The sequence below is a fragment of the Furipterus horrens genome, unplaced genomic scaffold, assembly GCF_987537825.1.
Source record: "Furipterus horrens unplaced genomic scaffold, mFurHor1.1.pri manual_scaffold_1, whole genome shotgun sequence".
Classification (NCBI taxonomy): domain Eukaryota; kingdom Metazoa; phylum Chordata; class Mammalia; order Chiroptera; family Furipteridae; genus Furipterus; species Furipterus horrens.
The window spans coordinates 158,180,077-158,193,428 of NW_028327171.1; the positions used below are offsets into that span (position 1 = coordinate 158,180,077).

Here is a 13,352-nt window from a genome sequence, read left to right on the forward strand (position 1 = left end):
AGACTTACTTTAAGGGAATGGCAGAGTTAAAGTGGTATTAAAAACATCAGCTTTAGTGGTTTGGAATCCAGTTAACTTTGTTGTGTTTTGTTTTCTGGACCTGACACTTATTACCCTGCTCACTGGTCAAAGGATACAAAGTTTCATTCCATTAATTATGAAGGTGAAGAGCAAGGAGTGAAAGAAAGAACTAATATTCACTGAGTTACTCCTAGGCTTTAGCTAGATCATCTAATTTAAACTTCTGAACAACTATCTTATTTTATTCCTTTCATAGGTGAGAAAACTAAAGTGAGAAAAGTTAGTCATTTGTTCAAGGTCAAACATCTAAATTTATTGTAGTCCAAAAGATATCCTTAATAAAAGGAATATGTGAAAATCTATATGAAAATTTCAATGTATCACCATTACCTCAAAAGAAAGAAAATTGTTCTGATAATGTGCATACAAATATAAAAGAAAAATCTTTAGGCTTAGCACATATACATATACAAAAATACATTGGTAATTACATGATGGAAGTAATTCAGATCATGGATTCTGAATATGTTTCTTTAGTACAGAAAAACAGGTAGCACCCTGGCTGGATGGCTCAGTTGGTTGAAGCATCATCCCATAACCAAAAGGTTGCAGGTCTGATCCCCAGTAAGGGCACATACCTAGGATATGTGTTCAATCCCTGGTCAGGGAGCATGCAGGAGGTAATTAATTGATGTTTCTCTCTCACATTGATGTTTCTCTCTCTCACACTCGCTCTCCCTTCCTCTCTTTAAAAAATCAATAAACACGTCCTCAGGTGAGGATTACAAGAGAAAAGCAGGTTGCAACTAAAAACTTTTATCATATTAGAAATACGAAAGATACAGGAAAGTTGCATAGTGTATTGCTACATTTTTTGTAAAGCAATAACTGAGAATTTAGTTACCATAAGTAATGGAGAAAAAGGGCTTTCTGCTCATGGAAAAATATACTCAATTCTACTCCATAAAATGTTAAAGATCAACATTCACAATTTTTAAATTTATAAATTAAGAAACTCATTTATCTGGATAAAGTTCAAATAACTAGACTTTGCTTAAAATGAAGGTGACTTATACCTGTTTATGAAGATGGCTTTCAAATGCCCCAACATGAATTGTTGAAGAACACCTCAGTTGCATTTAATGATATGTATATTTTATATATATAAAGTCTTTGAAAACTATCCATTCAACTTGATATAAATCAGCCAAATATTAATTTAATTTTATCTTTCTATTAAAAAATTATATACATTCTGGTTAAAGAGTACTTGTCACCTTTTACTAAGAGCCAATGATTAAAGAGACTCTAAAAGACAATATTTGATCCTTGAGTCTAGTGATATTTGGAGATCATTTATGTTCATGTGCAATAATAACTTAAATTAGTACCAGTCAACTTTAAAGAATATGTGGGTAAATATACTCTTTATACATAAGTTGCAGCTATTTGATTTAATTTTGTTCTATAGGAAACTTCCATTTTAAAGGATAATAACTAATACATATAACTTGAAAAGCAAAGATTTAAGATAAAATAAATTCTTTTGACATTTTTCCTAATTGAACTAAATCTGTGTGATCTATTCTTACAAATGTCACTATACAAGTGCTTCAAAATAATAAAATGAAAATACACTGTGATATATTATGTGCCGTTTGAATACCTTATTGACAAGAACTATAACTTTTCCTGGTTTGGATGCTTTTTTCTTCTTGTCCAAATGATCCTTGGCAATGTAAACGGCCACTCTGGTTTTCCCACTCCCTGTAGGGAGACATATTATAATATTCTTTCCCTCCAAGGCTGGTTGGGCAACTTCCATTTGGTAAGGTCTGAGATTCAGTTCTGGCTCAGGGGATGCTCTTTCTGCCTCTTTCTCTTCATCTAAATGAAGTTAAAAGGAAAAAAATAAGAGAAAAAAAATAAGTAAGGGAAAGAGCAATAAAATGACCAAGGCTAAGAAATGCTCACCCTGAACATGGGTCTGTGTGTTTAAATTGCTTTTTATGTATGGGCCAAATCAATTCATTTTTTATTTTCTGCACCAAATGGTGTCAGCCAAGTTTGTATTTTCAGGATAAAACCCAGGCACTCAGTCATGGAAGAGGCCTAGGGGGTGGGCTGAGGACTGGGATGGGCAACACGTGGGCATCTTTTCACAGAATAGGCCAAGCCAAGGGGAAAGAGCAGAAAGGTGCAAGACTGGCAGTTAGAGTTCTTATGCATCAGACTTTCCATTTCTTTGTTGGGCCATAATGTCCTACATGTTTCTCTTAGCCCTTTCACCTACAAATCAAGAGGAACTGGGTAAGCAGGAACCATCAGTCAGGCCCCCTTGTTCCGTATTCTCCCCTACTTCTTATTGCAAAAAAAGATTCTATAGCTGAGGCTACTCTCTTTCATTTGAAAAACTTTCTCTAACAATAAAACACCAAGAGCATGCACACTGATCCACCCATCCATTTATCTATTTATCTATCTCAAATATCTAAAAATGGCACACACTCACACAAACCCAAAACGTTTTTAGCATTTGAACCAACCAGATTAAATAGAAGCGATATTTATGGAGAAAGGGAAAAACTCCTCCTATACCAGTTTTTAATTTGTAGGTTTTCATTGAATAACAACAACAAAAATTTTGTTAAACTGAATTGTGACTAATTTTGCCATTTATTTTAAATTGTGATCTTTATCACTTCATTATATCTGTGTCTCCACATATTCATATTTTCCTGAAACTCAAAGCACAATTAAAAATACTTCCAATTAACATATATTTCTAAATTTAATATATGGAAAAGTAAGTACTAACATACATTAATTTTATAAACATTTCTTTAAAATCATTATTGCACATCTTGGTTTAAATATCTTTTGCTAAGAGGTGACCATATTTATCTATATTAGCCAGGGGAAAAAGATATAAAAATGTATTACTTATCATGTGGAATGCAGTAAAATAAATATTATATCAATTTAAAAGCCTAACTTATGCTTTATGTAATCATAAGAAAAAATGAAATGATAGCACTTATCAGTATTTCATTACCCATGAAGTAAGTGTCCTTTCTCTTATCAAGGATTGCAATAAAACTAAGCTAACATAATCCCATTAACTTCAAAAAAGTTGCTGATGGTTCCATTTCAGCAAAGGGATGATTCTATTTAACTACGTTTTAACTTGTTGTAATAGTACCATCTGAACAGGTAGGAAAATTCACACCAAATACCACTTAGGAAGAGTCATCTAGTAACCTGGCAGGAAATTTGCCTTCTGTACGGATGAGTAAACACAGATGCAATACATTTAAGTTATCATTGGATCAGCTGCTGATTCATTTAATATGATTTTCAGAAAAAAATGCATTCAAGATCACCAACATTTAAAAATATACATTTACGAGTTTTCTTTCCATGCTTGTTTTGAACTCTACATCAGTTATAGTGATTCATCCTCTATTATATTTATGGAAGTTTCAAATTTACTTAAGAATATCATTACTTCTCTTAAGTGGCTGTTATAGATTATCAAAATCTTAATATTCCATCTACATTACAAGTATTTATCACATGGCTTTTCTAAATGAGTCACAATATTTGTAAAGGAAGATGTATTTTAAATTGTGTTTAACACCAATATCCAGAAATTTACTTTGGTAAATTACTCTTTGATATAGAAAGTTTGTTAAAATATATTAACAAATTCTCTTTATTTTATTTAACTCTAGGTATATTTTTGCATAGATTTAAATAATAATAATAATAATCTGCTTTCCTCATGATAGCTGAATGTACTTTTTAAAAAACATTCTTTTCTCCTTTTGTTTTCATGTTTTTCAAGAGAAACTTAGAGACATTTCCAAAGTGTCTTTCCCAGGAATCTAAAACTAAGTCAAATGTGTAGAACATCAATATCACTTACACATATTAATAATGTACTAACTTTGAGAAGGCTTTGACTGTTGAAAGGGCTACCATCTTCAAATTTAAGTCTGGAATCAAAGTCATGACATTTCACTGCTACTTAACTAATCATGTACCATTAATTCATTTTTTGGTACTTCATTAACTATTTACTGAGTGCCTATTATATCCATGTGTTCTCAAGAGTACAGTCCTTATTCTCAGGACTTCAGAGTCTAAGACACTATATTGCTGCCACTAAAAATATCTGGCTATTAGAAAGTGTGATAATCTTTCATATTTTTGAATCAAATCTAAGAAACTTGATGGGTGTCCCCAAGTTTAAAAGAGTGAATACAGAAAAAATTAGAGTTGGATTCATTGTGAGAATAGCATCCAAAGAAAAAGAGCTGGGTGAGTGCTAAATATTCAGCCTGATTCTTGCCTTATCACATCCTCTGACATAGGAATGGAAGAATTTATCCACATAAGCAATGAAAAGAGAATTTTCTCTTTTCTGTCACCAGAAGGAGAGAACTGGACTGGTGTCAATGAGCCAGCAGCCAATTTCCTTTATAAAAAAAGAAATGTTTGGGTTGTGTTTGTTTATTGTTTGTTTCTTCTTGGCTCTCTTTGAAAAGCAAAATCAGTTAAATGCAATAATGAAAATGGTGTTTTAAATATGTGCAGGCTTTGAATAACCTTGTGCCCTTACTCTGCAATAAATATTGATTAAAGATCTTAAGATGATACTATACCATATAAATGGTCAGAAAATGAAATCAAGTAGGGCTCAAATAATAACACTCTATTGGAACTACACCAGGTGGCAAATTTCATTCTCACACTGATTTTGACAGCCGAGTTATTATTGGAGAGAAAAGGTCTGTCACTGCACGTGTTTGGAACTGAAAAAGTCCTCCTTTACCTATAGAATCTAACCACAAAAATTATGCCATTCCAGCTGGACCAATATTAATAGGTATTAATTACCTCGGAATAGTAAGAAAACACTTTCTACAAATCAGGCCAATGTGTATTCCAAAATTTTTTGCTACTTTGTGTTATGCGGTATATCTCTCTGAAAATGAGAAACAGAAAAATAAGAGGCCTTCTATAGTATAATTATAATATTCAAACTTTGAAAGCATCTCTAATTATCTTTTACTATGGCATAATACCTCACAAAGGAACATCACATATGGTATTGGGTCATGTCCATGACCCTTATGGTTCATTATGTAACCTCTGAAGGTGGACAAAGGACATGTGAAATGACATCCCTTTGATGTCAACCTCAAAGGTTAAAATATAATCCCAAACACTGTAATGCTTTTCAGTGATTCAATAATATGTGTTTACCAATTAGCAACTCATCTAAACCTTTTTAAAAAAATTTATTTCTATTTCATCCTATATCATGTACCTAATGGAAAGGAATTTCATAATTTTATAATTTCAGAATTCTACTACCCACTATGCAAAGCAATTCTTTTTCCTAAGCACTGACCCCATCTAAAACGTCAGTGCATACCCTTTGAAAATGTGTTTGCCTTCACATGTATTTGCCTTTGAAAATGTATTTGCTTTTTGAAAGTAGGTTGCATTTAGATTTATCACGTCTTTTATGCCACACTGAGGACTGAAAATTAGTAAACAGTTACATTTGCTAGCATCTCAAACTAGATAAAATGTCCTGCATACCGAGGACAGCTGTTAAATATTTACTGAATGAATGAATATTGTTGAAAAGCCCTTACACTGACAAACAAAAATTAGGAAGAGGTCCAGAAGCTTAAAGCTACCCACAAAATGTTACACATTAGCTACAGCATATTTTGAATTCTAGAATCAATAGCATTTAATTAAACATTTATAATTAAATTAAATAACTGTATAACAAGCATAGAAAAAAATAAATATAATCCACAGAAATAAGCACATGGCAAGAACTTAATAAACACTGACTGAATTAAACAGAAAACGAATTAACCCTTCTTAGTTAAAGTTAATGTTATGACTGACATTTGGTGAATTGGGTCCTCAAATCAATTTGTTAACAAGGGCTTCAGAAGTGTTATTTAGAGAAAGGACATGTAAATGGAAGAGTTTATAAACTCCAATTTGAAAAGGTTTTAGGGCAGTTGAATATCCGTATGTGGATTATTTTGACCCTTTAACCCTATTGCAGATCTAAATTCCTGTAATTCTTCGTAGAATATTTTCTAAGTGTTTACTACAACTCAATTACAAAACAAATTAAGATTTAAGTAATTTGTTTCTTAATTTGCCGGTTTTCTACTGCTTCTTAGTGGGCCACATTGCAAAGACTTTTTGTTTGTAAATTACTAATTTTAATTATGATATATTTCAAACATTGACAAGTATAAAAAGGTGTGAGACAGACATCCAAGAACCCATCACCCATTTTTAAAAGATGTTAACATTTTAGATCAATAATAATAATGTAAATACACATTAAAAGAACAAAAAGAAGAGATTTGAAATTGATCAGACCTGACAAAAGTTAGGAAATCTGATCAGGAAGTATTGCTCAGGTGTGGTGAGGTATTCTCATTTATTGCTGGTGGGATATTTAACTAATATGGAGACCAATTTTGGAAACACCCAGTAAAGTTCTCATTTAGTGACAAAAATATTTTGCAAACTTGATTCCTATGCAAGATATTTTGGAACTCTTTAACTCTATGTGTAATTTCTAGTTCTTCATTTAAAGAGGGACTTAAAGTTTTCATTTAAAATGTATTTTAATTAAAAAAATTAGAGTTTGGAAATAAATGTGCCAAATTATATACAGAATTTAAAATAGTCAAATTAATTGAAACAGATTTCATAAATAAACCAGATAACATGATTTTATGGAATGTGTCGTATGCCAGACCAAAAAGATATGTACTGGATCAAAATTAGAGAGCTCGATTCTAAGACTTCTGTAAGTTGTACTTTTAAAGAAAGTGAATGGCAAAGTTCCAAAACTACTTCAACTGTAGAAAAGAATTGCTTTAATTGCATAACTGCATTGGGGAGAGTATGAACAGCCCCCATGTTTTCCACTATATGGCGTCGTATTTCACACTTTTTAAGGTTTACACAACAGTTAGGCAGTACCTGAATCACTTCCCATGGTGCCTGAATCACTGCCCATGTTGCTGTTATGTCCAAGACTTTCATCTAAGCAGTTGACACTTCCTTCTGCCAAACTTGTGTCTGATTCTGCAAAGGAAAACATTTTAAAATATTTTAAAAATATTTCTGAGGATAAACATATTTTAACTGCACACCTCTACAGCACACAGTACATACAGTTCAACACAAGTTGGGAAGGCACACCCACATAATTATGAATAAAAGGTAAGAGTTTCTGGCAAGCTACATTTACAAATTCCACTATGAATGAGAAGCTGTCGGGTAGTGAATCAAATACATAAACCTACTTAAAGTACCATACATCTAATATAAGAGCCAATGCAAATTTGTAAGGATTATGACTTTTGTCATCCCCCCTCATGTAAATTTTGTCCAAAAAAAAAAAAGATCTAGGCTTGACTATGTCAGTTAAAAAACGTTATAAAGAAACTACTATTTTCACATAAAATGATAGTTAATGAACAAAGTAAAAATTAATAAAACACATGTATTTACTGGTTAGTTATTAAAACAACAGTACAGTAACAAAAAGAATTTTAAAATATTAAAAATTTGCTCAGGAAGAATATCATTAAAAGCTGGCACTGCAGTTGTTCTAGCGCTTATGTGAGGCTGTAAAGAAATGTTTTCTTTACTATAATTAAACTAAGCTTCTATCAAAGGGTTACAGTTAATGTGAATGGTAAGGACACACCTTTTCCTTGTTAATCCAATTTTGTTTTTAGTAGTCATTATCAATTCCTTTTGAAAATCTTTCCCTCAAGGGAGGACTTCCCTCAAAGTTTACTTCCAAGGATTTTTGCAATCTATTCCTCAAGGATCGACAAACTGGTAACAATAAACAGAAGATGGTTACAAATGTTGGCTCTGGAGCAGGACGGATCTGTGCAACTGGCTATTGCAGTTGCTATGTGCCTAATGTCCTCATATTTAAAAGGAGGCTAGTACAATTCACCTCAGAATATCGGACAATCATTCAATAATATTAGGTAAGATCAGCTCTTAGCCCTTTAGCTTAATTACTGGTGGTTGGAAAATGAAATAAAATTCAAGTACTTGGTGTATTTCTAGGGCAAGAGTTTTATTTAATAATGCTCTTCTTACAACTAATAACATTTCATACTAGTTCTATTTGTCAGATAACTATTATTTCATGCTAAAGCTGCCAAATGCACTAAATAAATTATATTAAAGTAGCCTTTAGCCAATGAAAACTAGTCTGGGTGTCACATTTAGGCTGGAAACACAAATGTGTGAAAAACAGACACACAGTATGTTATAACTAAAACTTCTCTGGAAAGAGACAGCATACAATTCCCTAAAACTACAGGTACATTATCTCTCTGTAGCCAGTTATATTTTAAAGTCAGGTGTTTTGAGGTATAATTTACACACTGTAAATGACTCTTTTTAGGTGTATAGTTTGATGAGTTTGATAAATGTATATAGCTTTGTCACCAACATAACAATGAAGATTTTTCCATCATCTGTAGAGTCCCCTCACCCTCCTGCTACTCCCTGGCAGTCACTGACTTTGTCCCTTTATTTTTGTCTTTTCCAGAATAGCATATAAGTAGATTTATGCAATACATAGCCTTAATGTTTGGCTTTTTAATCTCAGCACAGGCAATTTGAGATGCATCTACGTAGTTGTTTATGGCAGTAATTTGTTCCTTTTTATTGCTGACTAGTATTCCATTGAGCATCTGTGACAACTGGGACCTCGCCCTGGAAACTTGGATACGCCTATTTAGCTTAGAAAACATGGAATCACAGCCAGGGGCAATCAAAATGTGAGATATCATTCTTGAAAGTTAAAAGAAAGCTAATAAGAAATTTGTAGAAAAATTCTCAATAGACAGACATACTGTTTAAATACATTAGCACAACATAAATATACTAATGTGAAAATACTGTGCTTATCAGTTGTCATAGATTAGCTCTAAAACTCAGATATGAAGAGTCCCTTATGATCACACGGGAAAACCTGTACATCTCACTGAGAGATTTTAAATGTGGCACTTTGTAATTCCCAGAGGTATGCCTTGTTACAAGCTCAGAGGCGAGTGTGGGATAGAACTGTCAAGTAAAAGAGTGTTTTGGGCAGATGTACTGATGAAAAGAGAATATGACTTATAAGAAAAAGGCAAGGTGAAAAACGAAATGGGGGAAATGTCATTGCAAGGATAATTCTCGATCTTAGAAATAGAGACCCAGGTTTTTGAGGCAAAAAATTAAATCTTGATATGGTTTTCATTTGTTGTATTAAATGTGCTACTGAGAAGTGAAAACAATAGCATAAATACAGAGAAATACTTACAAATATTATCTAAAATCAAACACTGTATCTTTAAGTTTCCAACTAAGTGTAATCCAAATGGAAATCATATTTGATTTCCATTTCATTTTGTAATCACTAGCAGTTAAACCATAATCTTAAATCTGTTCTGTGTAAGTGTAAAGACAAGATTTTTCCCAAGCTTTGTTCTAACATACATACAATTTGGGGAACCTATTTAATGCAATGTACCCAAATAATTAGGGAGTATTAAAGAAAGTTGCTACCAAAAATAGGGTATTATTAATTAAGTTCATTATTTGGATGATTTTCATCTAACAAATAAATCTGCAATGTGTCACTGAGCTCTGTGCTTTCACTGATGTAATGTAAATTACATTTTAAACTCTTACAGCCTATGTGGTAGATACCCATTATCACCTCAGTTTTATAGGTAAGAAACGACAGGTCAGAGAGGTTAAATCATTTATCCAGATCACACAGCTAGAATAGGGCAGAGCTGGAAGTCCCCATTTTCTGAATCTATGTTCAATATTCCAGAGCCTTTTACCAACATTGTGCATGACCGATGATCTGTGTGGAGCTCTGCAAACAAGCAAACAATCTTGTGTCCACACTTATCCACACTTCTAAGGAAAATAAACTTTTTAAAAAGCATCTACACATTTTTATTGTATAGTCAGATTTTCTATCAATTTGAAACAGGTTGTTTTAGCAAGAAAAATTGTTAGAGAGATTGTTTTATTTTGCTAATACTTCTGATTTCACCCACAGACTTTTGTTGATTTTAAAGATCCACACTTACATTGAAACTTTTTTCTCCACACAAATAAAAGAATACCTCTAGCCTGTTGACAAAATTAATTGCAATAATTTCTGATAGAAATCATTATGAGAGTGAAAGTGAAGGTATAGGGGCCTATTTGTTTGTCATTTTAAGAATGTATAAGTTTCTAATTTCTCAAAACAAAAATAATTTTGTGTCCTAGACAGCAAATTCTTATGCATTTGATATATTTTTTATTTCATAGAAATATCAGTACTATAGATAATAATTTTAATAAAACAAAACATGTTATATTGTATTTCCCAATAACACTGAGAATGTCTTTCCTAGAGATTTTCTTCCTGCATTCCTTTTTAAAAACCATGTTAAACACACACACACACACACACACACACCAAAAAGCCAGATTGAGAAAGTGTTTATGTGATGCCAAAAGTAAACTGACCTAATGAGTTTATAAGCCAAAAATTCCTGCAATTGACTATATAGGAATATCTTGTTTCATTCTTTATACTTTTTACAGTATGTCAACCTGAACTTATGTCCTAATGAATAAAGTCACGTGTCTATGATTTAAAAGTAGATCAGATAAAACGGAGTCAACTGGAGACTGGCTCCCGTGACAGGAGCATGTGCTGTGGAGTCAGACAGAGTTGTCTCCAGATCTCCGCGCTGCCACTGCTAACAAGTGATTTAACCTTTAAAATTTTTTTAATATAGATAGTAGTTTCTACTTTTGCATGTATTGTGAGAATGATTCTGTTAGCTCAAGGAAATGAATCATGAAGAGAAACAAATCTTAGATTCTCATGAAGTTGCAGCTTAAAGAGGCTTTGAATATTGGAGTTTGATTACATAATACATCTAGTTAACTTTTATATAGGTGTTATTTCCTCTATGAAAAAGATCAAAGCTAGTTATGAAACAGGTCAGAAAACGCTGGTTATTTCTGTTAAAGAAAATAAGTTATTTATATCAAACTCTATTGAAATGAAGGAAAATGACGCTCATCCCGTTAAGAGACAGGCTTTTCTCTAATAGTTTTGTAAACAACACACACAAAAAGAACGGCTTTCCTTACGACAGTGTCTAAGACCTTTCCATAAGCCATGGGGGGAAAAAACTGTCTCATTTTGCAACCACAACTTGAACATTTTATTAATAAGACAGAAATATTAACTGGAATTTGAGAAATTTCATATTTAACATCCTCTGTGCCTTAAATACTTTAAAATATTTTTAAACTATTCAGAAACCAAAAATATTGAAGTTTTAAAAAATTCCAATGAAAACCTCTTGGTTGAAGGCCTTTTTAGATCTATTTCAATGTAAAGTCTGCCCCCTGCTGGAAAATACTATTATAACAATTAGTTGATAAATTCCATTGCCCGCCCCCCCCCCCCAACATAAATCCTAAGCTTCATTAGGTATGATACAAATTAGTTCTTACTTCCATTCTTGCCAGGTAATGTCCCTCCTATTTTCAGGCTTGATGCACTTCCTAGTCCAGAGCCTATTTCTCCTTTCTCACCTCTGGCCACAGGCTGCCGTGCATTTCTTCTGCTGGAACATGGCTTTGCATCATCTCAGCAGGAAGAAGTGCAAGGGACCCTGTGTCTACTGAGAAAGAAGGGCACCCGCAGGTCCCGTTCTCCCGAGAGGCAGTGCTGACAGGGTCTGCAAATAGTCCAATTCCACTTGTCACGGTAACTTAATGTTTGCTCTAGTAGTTCTGACCTTGTGGTGCACTGGAGCTTCACCTCTTTAGCCATTCCTACCTTCCCTCCAGCTGCATCATCCCTGCAACCTGGATGGTCCAAGACTACCCCTAAAACCTCCAGCACCTGTGCATGTGTGGTCACGCACACAAAGACGGCACGGGTTTCTTAAGTGTACTTAACTTTCTTACTCCTAATAATACTTCCTTTTCTTTTGAAGTAACTTAATCTTTTTTGAGAGGAAATAGATGACTTTTATTTTCAGCTCCATGTATATGGATCTGTGCATGCGCACACACACACACATGCTCACATTTTGGTCTGTCAGATTTTGCTCTCCATGCCAGGGAACATGTGTTCCCACAGAATGGAGAGAAGCCACCTCCACCCACCTTGCATATTCTCTCCTGGATCCAAGCTTCTAGGAAATGAGTTTCCCAGAGAAAGACAGAGAGAGAGAGAGAGAGAGAGAGAGAGAGGGAGAGAGAGAGAGAGAGAGAGAGAGAGAGAGAGAGAGAGAGAGAGAGAGAGAAACTCTCCTAGAGCCACAGGCCCACATGGCTATTCATGAAGCTCCTTGTTCCTGTGTAGAGAATTTATACTGCTGAAATGTTTCAGTCAGAATTAAATTTGAATTGTGTATAGGGATGTTGGTTGAAATTGTATCTCTATGCCCTTTGGCCTTTAGAGTTGGATCTCAAATAGAAAGACGGTTATTAAAGGACAGAGCTGTGGGGCTAACCATACCCACTAGAACAACCCATTCATTCACTGCTGGTCAGTACCAGAGGCAAAAAGTCCTAGAGCAAAATCAGTTATGAGTGACAGTCAGATGACCACATGGAAAGCCTCAGCAATAACAAGCTTTAGAGGTGGCAGGATAGAAGCAGATGAACTGGAAATGTCTTTAGCTGACTGGCACCCTTCGGGAAGAGCTGTGCAAGTTAAGCAAACAGGAGCAGACATGAGGGAAATAAGTGAAGAGATACATGTAATGGTGTTCTGGTAGAAGTTCAAAATCAGCCTCTTGGTGGGGGAAAGCCACAATTACGAAGTGCCAATTTCCACAGTGTAAATATGACCACTGCAGCTGATTTCACACTGCCACTGCGATGCCACTGTGTGGAGTTAGGGAGCCCTGTCCTGAAAGCTGGTGGCAGCCAACTGCAGCACCCAGAGGACACCATCTGCTAATTAAGGGCTTTTCTGCAAACATTGCCTGAGATTATCACATATGCATTACGGTAGTATTTTATAATTATTCAAAGGATGAACAAAACAGTTTTAAAAGAATTTTTTAAAGCTGTGGGACATTTACACAATGGAATACTACTCAGCAGTAAAAAAACGGGGAAATCTTACCCTTTGTAACAGCATGGATGGACCTGGAGGGCATTATGCTGAGTGAAATAAGCCAGTTAGAGAAAGACAAGTACCATGTGATTTTACT

The 13,352-nt window shown here is 34.0% G+C and overlaps 1 protein-coding gene across 1 annotated transcript in view; it reads right to left on the reverse strand.

Moving 5' to 3' along the window:
• IFIH1 (interferon induced with helicase C domain 1) overlaps positions 1-13,352 on the reverse strand; it is a 50,759-nt gene that overhangs the window by 18,471 nt on the left and 18,936 nt on the right. Inside the window, exons 4-5 of the mRNA XM_090280341.1 lie at positions 7,060-7,164; positions 1,688-1,908 (exon numbers count right to left, since the gene is read on the reverse strand). Coding sequence (XP_090136467.1) covers positions 1,688-1,908; positions 7,060-7,164 — 326 coding nt within the window. The remainder of the gene's footprint in view (positions 1-1,687; positions 1,909-7,059; positions 7,165-13,352) is intronic.